This window comes from Rhamphochromis sp. 'chilingali', assembly GCF_963969265.1.
Source record: "Rhamphochromis sp. 'chilingali' genome assembly, chromosome: 16".
Lineage (NCBI taxonomy): Eukaryota > Metazoa > Chordata > Actinopteri > Cichliformes > Cichlidae > Rhamphochromis > Rhamphochromis sp. 'chilingali'.
Window position 1 is genome coordinate 31,013,658 of NC_137943.1, and position 17,749 is coordinate 31,031,406.

At 39.3% G+C, this 17,749-nt stretch overlaps 1 protein-coding gene across 1 annotated transcript; it reads left to right on the forward strand.

Annotated features, from left to right (window-relative positions):
- Positions 1-6,734: 6,734 nt before the first annotated feature.
- LOC308383590 (uncharacterized protein) lies at positions 6,735-15,958 on the forward strand. The gene is made up of 3 exons (XM_080861633.1): positions 6,735-9,355; positions 13,680-13,683; positions 13,833-15,958. Exons 1-3 carry the CDS (start codon positions 7,704-7,706, stop codon positions 15,531-15,533), a joined length of 3,357 nt encoding a protein of 1,118 aa, XP_080717759.1. The 5' UTR covers positions 6,735-7,703; the 3' UTR covers positions 15,534-15,958.
- Positions 15,959-17,749: the final 1,791 nt, after the last annotated feature.

The window sequence follows — 17,749 nt, forward strand, 5'->3', positions numbered from 1 at the left end:
AAAGGGATCTTTCAGGTACTTGTTGTAAAGCAGTTTTCCAGAGAACTGATTGGTAGCTAAGTGGTGATTTCATACTTGTTGATCCGTAATCTCAAACACAACCTGCTCTGAAGCAGGTTTGCTCTACAGTTTAAGTCACTATGGTGATATACTCCAGTAAGAAGTGAGCTACCTTCATAGTACCTCTGTACTCATACCTGTGTGTTTCTTTGGCATTGCTTGTAGATATGTTTTAAAATGCAGCTGCAGTGCATTTTAAAACCTTAAGGAAGCTGTTATTGATATGGTGTAGATTAGCCAACAGATTTCTTTTCTTTTTTTACCTGATGGACACAATGCAGTGTAGTAGCCCTGCCCCTCGTTATGGTTTGTTCTTCATCATTCACTCACTGTGCGTCGATATGCTGGATGTCTCCACAAACAGTTCTCTGCATGCAGATGCAGTTTTTCTTCATTTGGAGCTTTGTGGGAGCTGAGTTCTGTTTACAGAGATGTTAATGGTCCTGTATGTGACCTGTCACATTTTATTTATTAAACAGACCACCTTGCAGTGTAGCTTCCACGTTAGCTGAGGTTTGTTTTATTATTTGTTTTTGCTTGTTTTTTATTATTCTTGCTGATGATTTGTATTATCTAAATGTAAGGTTCATTCATATCAGTTTGCTTATTTAATTTAATACAGGTTTTTTTTGCCTTTATCTTTGTCTCCATAACTGATAGTCTCTTATATCAGTTTCTGCTCATAAGGTTACTTTAACATTTGAGGCCACGTTATGATTGGTTTAGGTGGCAGCACAAGCAGCTTTACTTCCATAAAATATATATTTTTTTTAAATAACATCTGAAGTAATTTAATGAGGAATGAGTCATCCAGTTCAGCTCTGGTATTATGATGATATAATATGTGCTTCAGTCTTAAACAAGCACAGAATTTAATGAGCTGCTTCTTCCCGACTCCCTGATTTCTGCACAGCTGGATTATTGTACCAAAGAAACTGTTTCTGTAATATTTCTGTGAAATATAGTAATCCACTAAAACCCAGTGAGTGTTGGTTAGCTAAGATTTGTTTTTGTTCTTGATGGAATCGAAACACTCAGAAACGTCATTAATATTCGCTTGTCCTGCTGCAGACTTTTCTATCCAATCTAACAGTGAGAGCGAGCATGTGGTGCCCCACCCACTGGCTACAGGCCACATATTTCTGCAGATAAAGGCACCACCGTATTTGCCTTTATTCCGATGAAATGTCCTCTAAAGGACGCCCACACAATTGATGAGAAGTCAGAGACCAGATGCCGATATTGTAATTCCATTAGAAAAAAGGCTGCACTTAAGTAGGGAAGATATGTGTAGGGTTTTTAAGGCCATTGCAGTCCCAAATGGAGGCAGATGGGGTATGTGAAGTTCAATATCTGTGGGCTGAGCACCCTGATACCACAACTCAAGAGTTCTGTTTCTGCGTTATCAAAGGTAGCCGGTCAGAATATTCTGGATAATCCTTCATAATTGATCAGAATTTGCCAAATAGACTTAACATGGTGTTAAGTCTGTCACATCATTTATGAAAGTCAAAGGTTAAAGTGTGATTTTCATCAAGAAGAACTTGAAAAGAGAAACTACATGACTATGACTTGACATTAGGCACAGACAGGAATGCTCAAGCGGTATTAGCTGTTTGAAGGTACATTAGGAAAATGTTGAACGTAATGCACAACAAGCACCTTATTTCCTCCACAGAAGGTTGATAATTAACCTTTAACCTCCGTCACTGTGATGTGTGAATACTTCTGCTACTTTACGAACTATTGTAATCATAAAACACTTTTAAAATCTGTATACTCCAATGATTTAAAAACAATAATACAGCAAACATTTAAAACCAATCTCATGACCAAGGGCGCTGCTGGCTTCAGGACCATGCAATAATCCATGTGTGGTTTGTATTTGTATTATAATACAGTCTGTAAGAAAGCCTTTTGTTATATTATTGAGAATATTGATCAACTAATTGTGATGGTGATGGTGCTCATCCGTCTTTTATCAGTCACTGCATTTTAACACAGTTTGCTCACCGTACATTCCAGTTTCTGGTCACTGAAACCAGTCAGACCTGAGCTCCTGGGGGCCTCCCTCAGGTGAATGGTGGTTTTTAAACTTCGTACCGCTTACGAAACTTCCCCAGCAGAACAATTGGTTTCAGGTTTATTCCTGTTAAGAGTTTGTACATGATAGATAGTTGTTGTTTTTTAAATATCGGACACATAATCGGGAAAACACAAAAGGGAAACATTTGTCTTCTTTCTTTTTCATTTTCCCAGCACTAGTTTATTACATCACAGCTTAAAACACCGATTCCAGTATTCAACTAGTTATACATCATTTCCATCCCTTCTTCTTACTGTGTTGAGCCATCAGAGATGCTTCATATTTGCATGTTTTACAGGATTGTCTGCCTGGAGTCTGTCGTCATTGTGCTTAAATAGTAGTTTTGACTTTTCATATAAATGTCAGGATAGGCAGCATCTTCTTTAACTAGTTCAAGCTGCCAAAATAAATCCAGAATTAAATTTTAATCCTCATAAAAGGCTGAAAATATTTGTTCTGAATCCAAAACAGTTAGATGTAGTTTGTTAATTTCCCTCGTTTTGTTATTACCCTAGAGTAGCGTTGGTGTATCTTTTCTCTCTCAGTTAATATTTATTATAAACATCCATCATAACAGCATATATGCAATTACTGGTCACTTTGTTAGGTACACCTTGTTGCTGACAGAACTGCGTCATGAAGTCATGTTCATTAATTGTTGACTTGAATCTGCCGTTCCACCTCATCCCAAAGATGCTCTATTGGAGTACAGTGAACTCATCTTCATGTTCAAGAAACCAGTTTGAGATGATTTGAGATGATTTTGAGATGGAGTGGTAAAGTCTATGTTTTTAGGGGAAATCACTGAAAAAGAAATCATAGCTAATGTAGCAGAATCTAAAAACAAGACATCCACTGACTGATGGGTTAGACATGGTCATCGTAAAAAAGACCTTGGATTGTATAATCAAACCTCTCTGTTATATTTTTAATCTCTCATTTTATTCGGCTGTATTTCCTTTTTTTTTTTTTTTTTTTTTCCCCTTTGGATCTATAGCCCTCAGAATTGTTGTCTTAAGGCCAAGAAAGATGCCAACCGGATTTATTTTACCAAGTGGATCATCATGGCCTTGCCATATTGGTCCATTTGATTGACCTTTATTGAATTTATTTTATTTTCAGTTGTTACAAACGGGACAGACATGACTGTGGGATAGGACAGGGGGAAAGAATGAAAGAAAGAGAGGGAGAGAAAGAAAACCAAAGGGGAGAAGAGACGGTGAGAAGGGGAGGGGGGGAGAGAGAGAAAGAAAAACAAACAAACAAAAAAAACAAAACACCTGGGTCACCTGTATGGAGAAAAAACAAACAAACAGAAGAGAAAGCAAACAACAAAGAGCAACATAATAAGAAAAAAAAAAAGCTCCATCACAATAAACTAGCTAGCAGTAGATATCAATAGTTACTAAATAATAAACGATATTGTGCAGCACGCAAGATAGACAGCGCACAATGTGCTTTGAGGCAGCAGCCAAGAAAGCTGTAGTCCGCGTCTGTGAATACCCGTGTGTACACCTGTGTGCATACCTGTGTAGATCAGCATGCTTGCATTCCAAAGGTTTCTCCATGTAATGATCTGCTAGGGAGCGTGGGGAGCCACAGCCCTGTCCTCTATGGTATGAAGCAGGTATGGAGGAGATCAAAACTCCAGACATCCAGAGGCCCCCAGAACACAAGAGACAAGAGATTCGGGTGTATTTCCTGACCGAATGAAAGTGGCAAAAGTTATCCCTCTTTATAAATCGGGAGACAGACATAGTTTTAATAATTATAGACCAGTATCATTGCTATCACAGTTTTCTAAAGTGCTTGAAAAATCTCTTTGCACAAAGATTTGATAGTTTCATTGAAAAACATCAACTGTTAAGCGAAAGTCAGTACGGATTTCGACGGAACAGATCAACAGCAATAGCATTAATGAGTACTATTGAAGACATTTCATCAGCAACACATCATAATAAATATACTATTCATTGATTTAAGAAAAGCTTTTGACACTCTGCAACACTCCATCTTGATTTCTAAGTTAAGAACTTATGGTGTGAGAGGAATAGTATTGAACTGGTTAAGCAGCTATTTACATAATAGGTTTCAGTATGTGCAGTGTTTAGGCAATTCATCTGATAGAATGAAAATAGAATGTGGGGTCCCTCAAGGTTCTGTTTTAGGACCAAAACTTTTTAATTTATATATAAATGACATTTGTGATGTGTCAAAAATGTTGAATTTTGTTTTGTTTGCAGACGATACAAATTTTTATTGTTCCGGAGAGAACTTGAAAGAATTGGCTAAAATTATGGTTATTGAAATGAAAAAAATGAAAAAATGGTTTGATGTAAATGAGTTATCACTGAATTTGGAACAAACGAAGTTTATGATATTCGGAAACCGTGTAAAGGAGGAAGAGATAGTATTATCTATAGAGGGAGTATTAATTGAAAGAGTGACATAATTCCGTTTTCTGGGTGTAATAGTGGATGACAAGTTAACATGGAAATCACATATTGAACATGTTAAAAAAAAGTTGGCTAAAAGTATTTATATCCTGGGTAATGTTAGATATATATTAGATTACCACTTAGAGCCCCCGAGAGCAGCCAGTTGGCTTTTCTACCTTTAAAACCTAGGGTAGAAAGGTAGAAGCCTGGCCGGCTGGTGGTAATGAGAATATTATATTTTTCATTGTTTCTACCCTATCTGAGCTATTGTGTTGAAGTATGGGGGAATACATACGTGACTAATATGAAACCATTATATTTATTACAAAAGAGAGCGCTTCGAATTATGCATAATGTTAAATATAGAGAACACACTAATAATTTGTTTATAAAATCGAAATTGTTAAAACTAGAAGACATAGTGAAATTACAGACTTTAACTATTATGTTTAGGGCAAAAAATAAAACACTACCTCTTAAGTTACAAAGTTTATTTGTATTGTGTTCAGAAAATGGGGACGGCAAAAGGAAGTTTTATTTTAGAATAGAATAGAATTCAACTTTATTGTCATTGCACATGCACAGGTACAGGGCAACGAAATGCAGTTTGCATCCATCCAGAAGTGCTTTAGTGATATAGATATATTACTATATATATTAGCAATAGTATAGATATGTAAGTATATTACAGAAATGGGTCTATTATGGTATGTTATAATGTACACGGTATGAAGTATGTTGTGAATATTCTATAACTAAGTATGTACAGGCTGTAGTGAGTACAAGCTATGTACAGGCTATGAACAGGATATAAATATGAAAAACTATACAGAATATGAAATAAATAACTTTACAGAAATCTGAGATATACAGCTATACAGAAATGGGAACTATGCAAGTTGTAAACAGTTGTAGGATTAAAGATTATTGAATGTACAGAATGATTATTTACACAGAGCTATACAGTAGTGCAGTTAAGATAAGTGAGGGTGTAGATAGTTTCTACAGAGGCTATATAAAGTGCTAGTGGTTGTGAGTGGTGGTTCTGTCCTAAGCACCGGTTTGCTCGAACCACACAAAGGCAAATGTGTCCAACAGTCATCGGCATAAGAAACTGGAATTCTCTCAGTGATCATCTTAAGTGTTGTATAAATGTTTCTCAATTTAAAATCTGCTATAAGAATAAAATGATAAACCAATATGAAGAAGTTGAAAAGAATAGAATTTAATTGCAGAAAAATGATCTTTTAGTTTGATATTTAGTGGTATTGCTCATTGTTGAGTATATTGTTCTGTTTGCTTTGTTTTGTTTTGTTATGTGCAGAAAATTGTCATTGTGTAATTTTGGTTGCCTACTTGTATTACCACAGATAGGGGGCAGGTATCAATAAGAATTTATTCTTCTTCCTGCTCCTTTTCATGCATGGAAACAGTGTTACTTTAATTGAAAGGAAGGTTGTGTATGGGAATGCATTACTGCTGTGTGAAACAAAAAAAGACTTTTCCCCCCATTCCATGCAAGGCCACCTGGGTTGGCTGGAAGACTGTTTACTTAGCCTAGCAGGGCGAAGGACACTGTCTCAGCTGAACTCTGGACACACACACACACACACACACTTACACTGATATGCACACACTGATCCCCCCTCCGTTTCCAAACGCCTTCGATGCTTGTGCCCTACCGGGGCAGATGGCAGTCGACTGGACCAGCGCAGACATGCTGCAGGACCGGATGCGCTGTCTACACCGGCTCTCTCTTACCCTTTACCCGCCCCTGTTGCTTGTCTTGTGTTTCTATGGTGTATTGATAGTCATGTGCTTTTTGTGCTGAGGTGTTTTTTCTGTTATCAAACTGTTCTCCCACTAGGAGCTCAGTCTGAGTGGAGTTTTTTTTCTCCTCCTCTTACCTCATGTTATGTATTTTTGTTGTTTTTTTCCTATCAGCCTACCTTTCTGACATGTCTCCCCAATGTGATGTTTGTGTAAAGTTGGTCAGAAGGTTTCTTTGTAAGTGTGCATGCGCCATTAGCGTGCTGCCTGCTGTAACCCTAATTTCCTTTGGGATTAATGAAGTATTCTGATTCTGATTTACCCATTAAGATTTTAAATGAAACGATAAACAAAGGCCAAGAAAACTGAGTTAAACTCCTGAGTCTACTATATATTTGCACCATGAAGAAATGAATTCTTTGCACCAGTAATAAATAATCAAATATATCAAATTATCATCAATATTTAAATGAAAGCAAGCATTGCACCAAACAAAACAACAATTCAACAGACAGTTCTATAAACCTGTGGATGATTCAAAGTGCTGCTATAACTGCACAACAAAACTGCAGTGAGAAAAGCTTTGGATGTTCAGTTTAGTTATAATGACAGTTAAACAACTAAAATACTCGATTAAGTAGGTGAGAAAAAGTTACATTTACTGGATCAGTTTAAGACCAAAATACATTTGAATGAATTACTGACATGGACACTTTGTGAAAAATTACTAAACAGTTCAGGTTTTTTAAATCCACTGTGACTGTGTACACAGGAAAGACTACAAAATAATGTTTGTTTGTTTGTTTGTTTTTGTAAACACTGTGGACTGATCTGCATTTGTTGTTGCTAAATTTAAATATTTGTTACTATTTAATGATCATAATCTCATTTGAACATAGGTTTGATTTAGTGGAGTCAGTTGTTCCCATGCATCATTCTGTAAGTGTGAGAATGAACTAAGATTAGAAAATGTCAAAATATAAAGTGTAATTTATTTTTATTCATCACAGCATCCTAAACTTTGCTGAACTTTTTGAAATATAAAATAAACTCGCTGAGTGTTGACTGTCACATTTCAAACATCCAAGTAAAGATAAACTATTAAACTTTAACTGGGTTAGACTTGTTACTGCATGATGTAATCACACATAACACACACTGCATCATGTGATTGGCTCTTGGTTGCTCTGTAAGAATATATCTCCCTTCACAGATGTGTCTGTATCAGGATGGGTCTAAAGGTGAACAAGAGCAGAGATCTGTTTCCCTTCAGAGCACAGAGGTTGTTTCTGTTCAGAGAAAGTCAAACTATCTGACAGTCACTGAGAGACGCTGAAACGGCACAGCACATGAATCAAATGGACCAAACAAAATTCTGCTGTTCAGTCTGTTTGGATCTACTGAAGGATCCGGTGGCTATTCCCTGTGGACACAGCTACTGCATGAACTGTATTAAAAGCTTCTGGGATGGAGAGGAAGAGAAGAAAATCTACAGCTGCCCTCAGTGCCGGAGGACTTTCACAGCGAGGCCTGTCCTGGAGAAAAACACCATGTTAGCAGATTTAGTGGAGGAGCTGAAGAAGACTGGACTCCAAGCTGCTCCTGCTGATCACTGCTATGCTGGACCTGAAGATGTGGCCTGTGATGTCTGCAATGGGAGAAAAATGAAAGCCTTCAGGTCCTGTTTAGTCTGTCTGGCATCTTACTGTGAGAAACACCTTCAGACTCATAATATTGTTGCAGCTTCATTCAAGAAACACAAGCTGGTGGAGCCCTCCAAGAAGCTTCAGGAGAACATCTGCTCTCGTCATGATGAGGTGATGAAGATGTTCTGCCGTACTGATCAGCAGAGTATCTGTTATCTCTGCCCTGTGGATGAACATAAAGGCCACGACACAGTCTCAGCTGCAGCAGAAAGGACTGAGAGGCAGAGAGAGCTGGAGGTGAGTCGACAAAACATCCAGCAGAGAATCCAGGACAGAGAGAAAGATGTGAAGCTGCTTCAACAGGAGGTGGAGGCCATCAATCAGTCTGCTGATCAAACAGTGGAGCACAGTGAGAAGATCTTCACTGAGCTGATCCATCTCATCCAGAAAAGAAGCTCTGATGTGAAGCAGCAGATCAGATCCCAGCAGGAAACTGAAGTGAGTCGAGTCAAAGAGCTTCAGGAGAAGCTGGAGCAGGAGATCACTGAGCTGAAGAGGAAAGATGCTGAGCTGAAGCAGCTCTCACACACAGAGGATCACATCCAGTTTCTACACAACTACCCCTTACTGTCAGCACTCAGTGAGTCTACAGACTCATCCAGCATCAATATCCGTCCTCTGAGCTACTTTGAGGATGTGACAGCAGCTGTGTCAGAGGTCAGAGATAAACTACAGGACGTTCTGAGAGAGCAATGGACAAACATCTCACTGACAGTCACTGAAGTGGATGTTTTACTGTCACAACCAGAGCCAAAGACCAGAGCTGGATTCTTAAAATATTCATGTGAAATCACACTGGATCCAAACACAGCACACAAACAGCTGTTATTATCAGAGGAGAACAGAAAAACAACAGTAATGGAAGAACAACAGTCTTATTCTGATCATCCAGACAGATTTACTTGGCAGCAGGTCCTGAGCAGAGAGAGTCTGACTGGACGTTGTTACTGGGAGGTGGAGTGGAGAGGGGGAGGAGTTCGAGTAGCAGTCGCATACAAGAATATCAGCAGAAAAGGATGGGGTAATGAATGTGTACTTGGACGTAATGACAAATCTTGGGCATTAGATTGTAACAACTACAGTTATACATTTTTGTACAACAACATCCAAACTCCTGTCTCAGGTCCTCGTTCCTCCAGAGTAGGAGTGTACCTGGATCACAGAGCAGGTTTTTTGTCCTTCTACAGCGTCTCTGAAACCATGACTCTCCTCCACAGAGTCCAGACCACATTCACTCAGCCGCTCTATGCTGGACTGTTGTTTTATGATTATGGAGCCACTGCTGAGTTGATTAAGCTCAAATAGACTGAAGTCTTTCATATTGTGTGTTTAAATCTGTATTTTAGTTTCATTTTATTTTCTCTCCATCATTTCTGCACAGAGATCAGCTGTCAGTCAAACATTATGGGTGGTACCTCCACATCTTCTAGTTGTTCTCTTGATGTTTCTGAGTTTTTAAAGGAGATCTTTCCTGTGACTGTTTATGGAGGCTATCACTGCTCATCATCATTTTGATTTACTAAAATATTTCTCCACATGAAAATGTAAACTTCTCTATCCTCTAAATGTTTCTGGAATATTTGTCTTGAAAAATGTCGACATTTCTCTTTATGAGTATGGCAGACCATGTGTGTGTGTTTGTTTTTGTCAAAATCATCAAACAAATGAGGAAAAACTGTGATTTTAATGAATGAATTCATATATTGTGTTGATGTTTTATTGTGTGAATAAACTGGAAGGTTTGACTATAAATCAAACTTTGAACAAAGTCTTTTCTTCTGTCTTCATTCCAGGATCTCACTCAAATCTGATGCAGAAAATATGAAACTAATCTGAGAGAATAACTGAAGCAGTTTTCCTCCTGAAGCATCACAAAGTTCAGAGTTCATGTTTAGAGCAGAAGATTCAGCAGTCGCTCTGTGACCTTTCAACTATCTTCACTACAGTATTAGTCAATGTCAAGTCAAAAGAAACTTTATTGTAATCTCTACTATATCTGGTGCAGCATACAGGGAGACAAGACTATGGGGCTCTGGTTAGATCAGTGCAAAAAAGGCAATAAATAGATAAAGAAAGGAGAAGAAAATAAATAAAAGCTTAAGTCTAAGGTGATCAAGAAACTTCTCAATTAGAATTTACAGTTTGGAGTTTAAAGTGACCAGTGTAGCAGCTTGTAAACCTGGAGTAAATAAATGTCCATAGAGCAGCATGTCTTACAGAGGCAGTGGTGTGTAAAGTGCAAAAGAGTCGGTTAGCAGTTTGTGTGGGGGAGAGAGGGAGTTCACGAGTCTGAGGGCTTGTGGGAAAAAGCTATTCTGCAGTCTGGGGGATCGGGCCCCGATGCTGCAGTAGTGTCTGCAGGATGGAAGGAGAGAAAAGAGTATATGTGAGGGGTGAGAGGGGTCAAGCACGATGCTGGAGGCTTTACTGATGCAGCGGTTTTGTAGCAGAGGGAGAGATGTTCCGATGATCTTGGCAGCTGCTTTAACAATGCATTGTAGTTTGCTAAGATCACCAGCATTGCAGTTGCCAAACCACACGGAGATGCAGCTGGTCAGAACACTCTCAATGGTGCTCTGTAGAACGTGGTGAGGATGGGAGGAGTGAGGTTGGCCCGCTTCAGGCGTCTCAGGAAGTGGAAGCGCTGCTGGGCCTTTTTTTGGTGATGGGGGTGGTGTTGGTGGTCCAGGTGAGGTTGTCTGAGATGTGAACTCCCAGGAACGTGATGCTGGTAACAGTCTCTACCGTGGAACCACGGATGCTGAGTGATGTGTGAGTGGAGTCTTCCTGAAGTCGACAATCATCTCCTTACACTTGTTAACAACAAATCATTTCAAATGAAGTCTATTACAGTTTAACAACTAGTTGATGTGTACAGTGAAACAGTCATGTGACCACAGAACAGCTGAAGACTTAACTGAGGTGAGGATGACACTCAGTGTTTAAAAGGTCACTTTCTGTTGTGTTCAAAGATTTCCTTCAGATATGGTCTTTAATCAGTAAAGCCAGTGATACAGCAGTGTCATTAGCTGTGTTATTGGCACCAGGCTGTGTTTATGTATGTGTTTAATTCTGTCTGAGGATGTCTTCAGCATGAAATGATCATTTGGACACAAATGCACAGACGGAGTTGAGCTGTTTACTGCTGATGAGGAAGGAAAATAGTCTGTTGGATATTAATACAAATTCATAAGCATGAAAAGGCAAGGCAAGGCAAATTTATTTGTATAGCACAATTCAACAACAAGGTGATTCAAAGTGCTTTACAGAGACATTAGAAACAAAAACAAATAAAAAGCATGATTTAAAATTGATTAAAACAAGCAAACAAACAAACTAACTAAACACACACATTTCACACCTGTTCGCGCGATCTGAACCCTTATCGTAAGGGGAGCTACCAGTCCTTCTGTGGACGAGCTACTTTCTATTTTAAATTCCCTGAATTTAAAATACTCTCTAGACCCAGTTGGGGAGCTACCCAGAAAACAATGTAAATACACTGCGAAATTGTTTTAAATTGGTTATTTTTCATGTTGCATTAATGGTTGTCATTTGATTCAAGAGAACTGCGATCTGTACATCAGTAATCGGCTAGTAAGTCTTTTCTGGGATCGATTGGTAATGGCTTCTTTCTCTACCAGGGGGCTTTCGTGCTCTCTCTCCTCATTACAAAACTAATGCAGAAGAGAAGCATCTCAAAATCACCCTCGTCATTCTTTCCTCCGTGTTTTAAGGTAATGGTGGTCAAAACAGGATATTTTATACTCTGTACGTTGTTGAGATATTTTATAGGTAGTCTTTCGTTATTTTGTGAGCTTCAGAAACATTTTACTATAGATTTTTAGTGGGTAGACCGCGGTTTTGAGCCTCAGTTGCACAATGGCCATTAAGCTAACGGCAGGAGCTACAAACGTTTCTATTGTTATCTATTTTGTACAGAAACATGTTCAGATACAAATAGTAAGCACTCAATTGTTATTTTTGGGTTATTAATTAGCTCTTTCTTCCACTGTGTGACATTGAGCAGTACGCAATGTGAATTACTTATGTTCATTTTTCATTGCATTAAACTACTGCATGAGAGAATCACTTGAAAATCACTCGTAATTTCCCCTCTGCTTTCAGGGGTGTAACATAACTGCGCAATACAGCTGCAGTGAGCAAAGCTTTGGATGTCCAGTTAAGAAATTAAAATACTAAAGCTAAGTAGGTGAAGCAATCATGCAGTTAATGACTTTTTTACACCACAGTACACTTGGCATTAGGGCTGCCAAGATTAGTCGACTAGTCATTATTACGTCGTTTATCAAAATCGTAAACCACTAATTTAATAGTCGACGCGTCGTTTGAAGCTTTGTAAGATCCTGAAAGACAGGAATAAGCAGTAGGATTTAAGAGTGTAATAACGGACTGAAACAGAAGATGGCAGCAATGCATGTTCAAGCATGCCAGCTGCCGTTAAAGGCAAAAGAAGAAGAAGCAGTCTCCGGCATCGTAGCTCTGTCCAAATTCAGGGCCGGCATCCTTCGGAGGCCGCATTTGTAGGCCAAATGCGTTACAGCGACGCGACGAAGACTCCGACAAATGCGTCGTCCTTTTCCCCGGATTTGGAGGATGGGTCATGCTAGTGCAGTAAGCTGTGCGTCCAATGGATGCATGGTCTGATCAGTCAACTAATCGCAAAAATAATCGGTGACTAGTCGACGATCAAAATGATCAAGCCCTACTTGGCACTGGTCATTTGTATAATAATTCTTACATAATGAGTGAAACATATGTTTGATTTATTGTAGACAGTTGTTCCCATGCTTATTTTGAGAAAAAGTCAACACGTGAGATTAGTTGTTTCAAGAAAAACTGCCATGGCTGCTGTACCCTCTACAAAATGCCTTGTTTAGATGAGTTAAGAGTGTAACAAATTCATCCTGTTTAATCCACAAGGGCAGGGGTGTCAAAGTCCTGAAACTTTTACATGTGTCCCTGCTGCAACACACCTGAATAAAATGAGTAGGTCATTAGCAAGAGTCTTGACTACATGCTGAGGTGGGAACCCCTAAACCTCAACATTTTTAACTTAACATTCAGCAATTATTTCAACTCAAAACGTTCAGTTATCAGCATTCACACTGCAGTTTCTTCAGAAAATGCATTTTCTAGTTTGAAATAAATGAAAGTGTTGGGAAAAAATGTACTTCAACAATAAAAATGCTTATATTGTGCCACGTTCATTCATGAGCTGCTATAACATGAATCTAATGGCTGAATTGTCACCTCAGTATGCAGTCAGGGCTCTTGCTAATTAATCTAATTTTATTGAGGTGTGTTGGAGCAGCGACACGTGTAAAAGTTTCAGGACCTCAAGGACTGGAGTTTTGACACCTGTGCACAAGGGTGTAACCAGCGTTATCATGGAGCGCTTTATTATCTCAAAAGGTACTATACCAATAAAGTTTTACCTTACTTAAATCATCGCCACAAGGCATTTCGTATAGGCTAAGTTACTAGTTAACAAGGTTAGCTAGGTCACAGTTTTAACTGCATATTGTAAATCAAACATAACAAACCCTGGCACTGATGAAATAAGCATTTATGACTTGTTGTTGCCTCCCTTCACAGATGTGTCTGTATCAGGATGGGTCTAAACAACATGGTGTAAATGCAGTTGCTGGTGAGCCTCATTTCCTGTAGGAGGTGAACAAGAGCAGAGATCTGTTTCCCTTCAGAGCACAGAGGTTGTTTCTGTTCAGAGGAAGTGAAACTGTCTGACAGTCACTGAGAGACGGTGAAACGGCACAGCACATGAATCAAATGGATCAAACAAAATTCTGCTGTTCAGTCTGTTTGGATCTACTGAAGGATCCGGTGACTATTCCCTGTGGACACAGCTACTGCATGAACTGTATTAAAAGCTTCTGGGATGGAGAGGAAAAGAAGAAAATCTACAGCTGCCCTCAGTGCCGGAGGACTTTCACACCGAGGCCTGTCCTGATGAAAAACACCATGTTAGCAGATTTAGTGGAGGAGCTGAAGAAGACTGGACTCCAAGCTGCTCCTGCTGATCACTGCTATGCTGAACCTGAAGATGTGGCCTGTGATGTCTGCACTGGAAGAAAAATGAAAGCCTTCAGGTCCTGTTTATTCTGTCTGGCATCTTACTGTGAGAAACACCTTCAGCCACATTATGAAGTAGCTCCATTAAAGAAACACAAGCTGGTGGAGCCCTCCAAGAAGCTCCAAGAGAACATCTGCTCTCGTCATGATGAGGTGATGAAGATGTTCTGCCGTACTGATCAGCAGAGTATCTGTTATCTCTGCTCTGTGGATGAACATAAAGGCCACGACACAGTCTCAGCTGCAGCAGAAAGGACTGAGAGGCAGGGAGAGCTGGAGGTGAGTCGACAAAACATCCAGCAGAGAATCCAGGACAGAGAGAAAGATGTGAAGCTGCTTCAACAGGAGGTGGAGGCCATCAATCAGTCTGCTGATCAAACAGTGGAGCACAGTGAGAAGATCTTCACTGAGCTGATCCATCTCATCCAGAAAAGAAGCTCTGATGTGAAGCAGCAGATCAGATCCCAGCAGGAAACTGAAGTGAGTCGAGTCAAAGAGCTTCAGGAGAAGCTGGAGCAGGAGATCACTGAGCTGAAGAGGAAAGATGCTGAGCTGAAGCAGCTCTCACACACAGAGGATCACATCCAGTTTCTACACAACTACCCCTCACTGTCAGCACTCAGTGAGTCTACAGACTCATCCAGCATCAATATCCGTCCTCTGAGCTACTTTGAGGATGTGACAGCAGCTGTGTCAGAGGTCAGAGATAAACTACAGGACATTCTGAGAGAGGAATGGACAAACATCTCACTGACAGTCACTGAAGTGGATGTTTTACTGTCAGATCCACCAGAGCCAAAGACCAGAGCTGGATTCTTAAAATATTCATGTGAAATCACACTGGATCCAAACACAGCAAACAAATGTCTGTTATTGTCAGAGGGGAACAGAAAAGTAACATTAATGAATCAACAACAGTCTTATTCTGATCATCCAGACAGATTCACTAACAGGCGTCAGGTCCTGAGTAGAGAGAGTCTGACTGGACGTTGTTACTGGGAGGTGGAGTGGAGAGGGGAAGGAGGTTATGTAGCAGTCGCATACAAGAATATCAGCAGAAAAGGAGGTGAATGTGTTTTTGGACGTAATGACAAATCTTGGTCATTAGATTGTTACAACAACAGTTTTACATTTCGGTACAACAACATCCAAACTCCTGTCTCAGGTCCTTGTTCCTCCAGAGTAGGAGTGTACCTGGATCACAGAGCAGGTATTTTGTCCTTCTACAGCGTCTCTGAAACCATGACTCTCCTCCACAGAGTCCAGACCACATTCACTCAGCCGCTCTATGCTGGACTGACATTTTACTACAATGCATGTGGAGCCACAGCTGAGTTGATTAAAGCTCAAATAGACTGACGTCTTTCATATTGTGGGTTTAAGTCTGTGTTTTAGTTTCATTTTATTTTCTCTCCATCATTTCTGCACAGAGATCAGCTGTCAGTCAAACATTATGGGTGGTACCTCCACATCTTCTAGTTGTTCTCTTGATGTTTCTGAGTTTTTAAAGGAGATCTTTCCTGTGACTGTTTATGGAGGCTATCACTGCTCATCATCATTTTGATTTACTAAAATATTTCTCCACATGAAAATGTAAACTTCTCTATCCTCTAAATGTTTCTGGAATATTTGTATTGAACAATGTCGACATTTCTCTTTATGAGTATGGCAGACCATGTGTGTGTGTTTGTGTTTGTTTTTGTCAAAATCATCAAACAAATGAGGAAAAACTGATTCTAATGAATGAATTCATATATTGTGTTGATGTTTTGTGTGAATAAACTGGAAGGTTTGACTATAAATCAAACTTTGAACAAAGTCTTTTCTTCTGTCTTCATTCCAGGATCTCACTCAAATCTGATGCAGAAAATATGAAACTAATCTGAGAGAATAACTGAAGCAGTTTTCCTCCTGAAGCATCACAAAGTTCAGAGTTCATGTTTAGAGCAGAAGATTCAGCAGTCGCTCTGTGACCTTTCAACTTTCTTCACTAAAACAGCTTCATTACAGAGAAACAAGTCACATTTTCTTCATGTTCTTAAGTCCTTTCAAATGTTTTTAATGGTCCTTGAATGCAGCATCAGTGTCTCAGGTTTAAAAGGTCACTTTCTGTTGTGTTCAAAGATTTCCTTCAGATATGGTCTTTAATCAGTAAAGCCAGTGATACAGCAGTGTCATTAGCTGTGTTATTGGCACCAGGCTGTGTTTATGTATGTATTTAATTCTGTCTGAGGATGTCTTCAGCATGAAATGATCATTTGCTCAGCTGCTGTGTCTCATCTCTTATCAGACATTGGTTGGAACAGAGTTTTGTTGCTGACCATCTGACAAGAGGGTGAAGAAAAGCTTCAGGCTTCATTTGGACACTACGTTGCACAGAAGTCTCCACAAAAATGACTCAGAAACACAAATATTATTAATGAAAGTCCAAATGTCAAAAAGGGGTCATACATGATCCTGAGAAATGTCCTTGAACATTTGAACATGAGTCAGAGGGTTGTCAGGTTTCTACACTGCATCGTGGCATCAAGCCTGAGATGTCTGTGGAAACAAGTATGGAGGACACAAATGCACAGACGCAGTCGAGCTGTTTACTGCTGATGAGGAAGGAAAATAGTCTGTTGGATATTAAAGCAGCATTTATTAGAGTAAGAACAGATACTTGTGTCCTTCATTTGATCCCCGTCAATTTACAGAAGACTTAAGGACCCTTTGACTTCTAACATACAGCTGCATGTTTACAATTTTATTATTTATTTATTTATTTATTTATTTCTAGCAAAGCGAGACTTTACTGATTAAAGACATATAATCAGACATGTTACTGTTACTCTCTGAAAAAGACTCACATAAAGCAGATTTATCACAAGCAAACATCAAGACACATCCTTCATGGCTTAAAGTTGCAGTGGGACTCTTTCGCCATCTGGTGGTTGTAACAGTTATGACAACTGTTCCTGCATATATGTCCCTCCTCAGTGTGAAGAAGACTGGACTCCAAGCTGCTCCTGCTGATCACTGCGTGTTCCTCCTGTGTCTAAAATCTATTTCCATTATGAATCAGGAAACTGTTTGCACCAATCATAAAGCCAATAAAATACGTCACACACTAAGAAATAACAAAAAGGAATTGTGCATTTCAAGGAGATTTTTCCCTCGTTTTTTGAAATCATAAGAATACAAACTAATGCAAGACTGTCATGTTTTCATAAGTTTGTAGAGACACTGTTCTGTTGTATTCTAGGACATCAGTCACTTTTTAAATGCATGCTACTCCTCCTCCTCATCATCATCAGCACCCATGACCTCCTTTTAGTCTTTGTTTTGTTATTTTTCAGAGTTCAGGAGACGTTCTTATGGGATTTCCACAGTGTACAAGTACTGTTTAGAGCCTTTACCTAAAAGAAAAGAGTAAAGTACAAAGTAGATTTACTCACTGCAGGAAAATAATGCCTCAATCTGATATATTGTCTTATATGACAAACTGAAAGTGATGCATCAAAGTGTAAGCAGCATTTTCCTGTTACAGCTGGTCTAGATGGAACTGATCTGATCTCCTTTATGTGCAGGTAGAT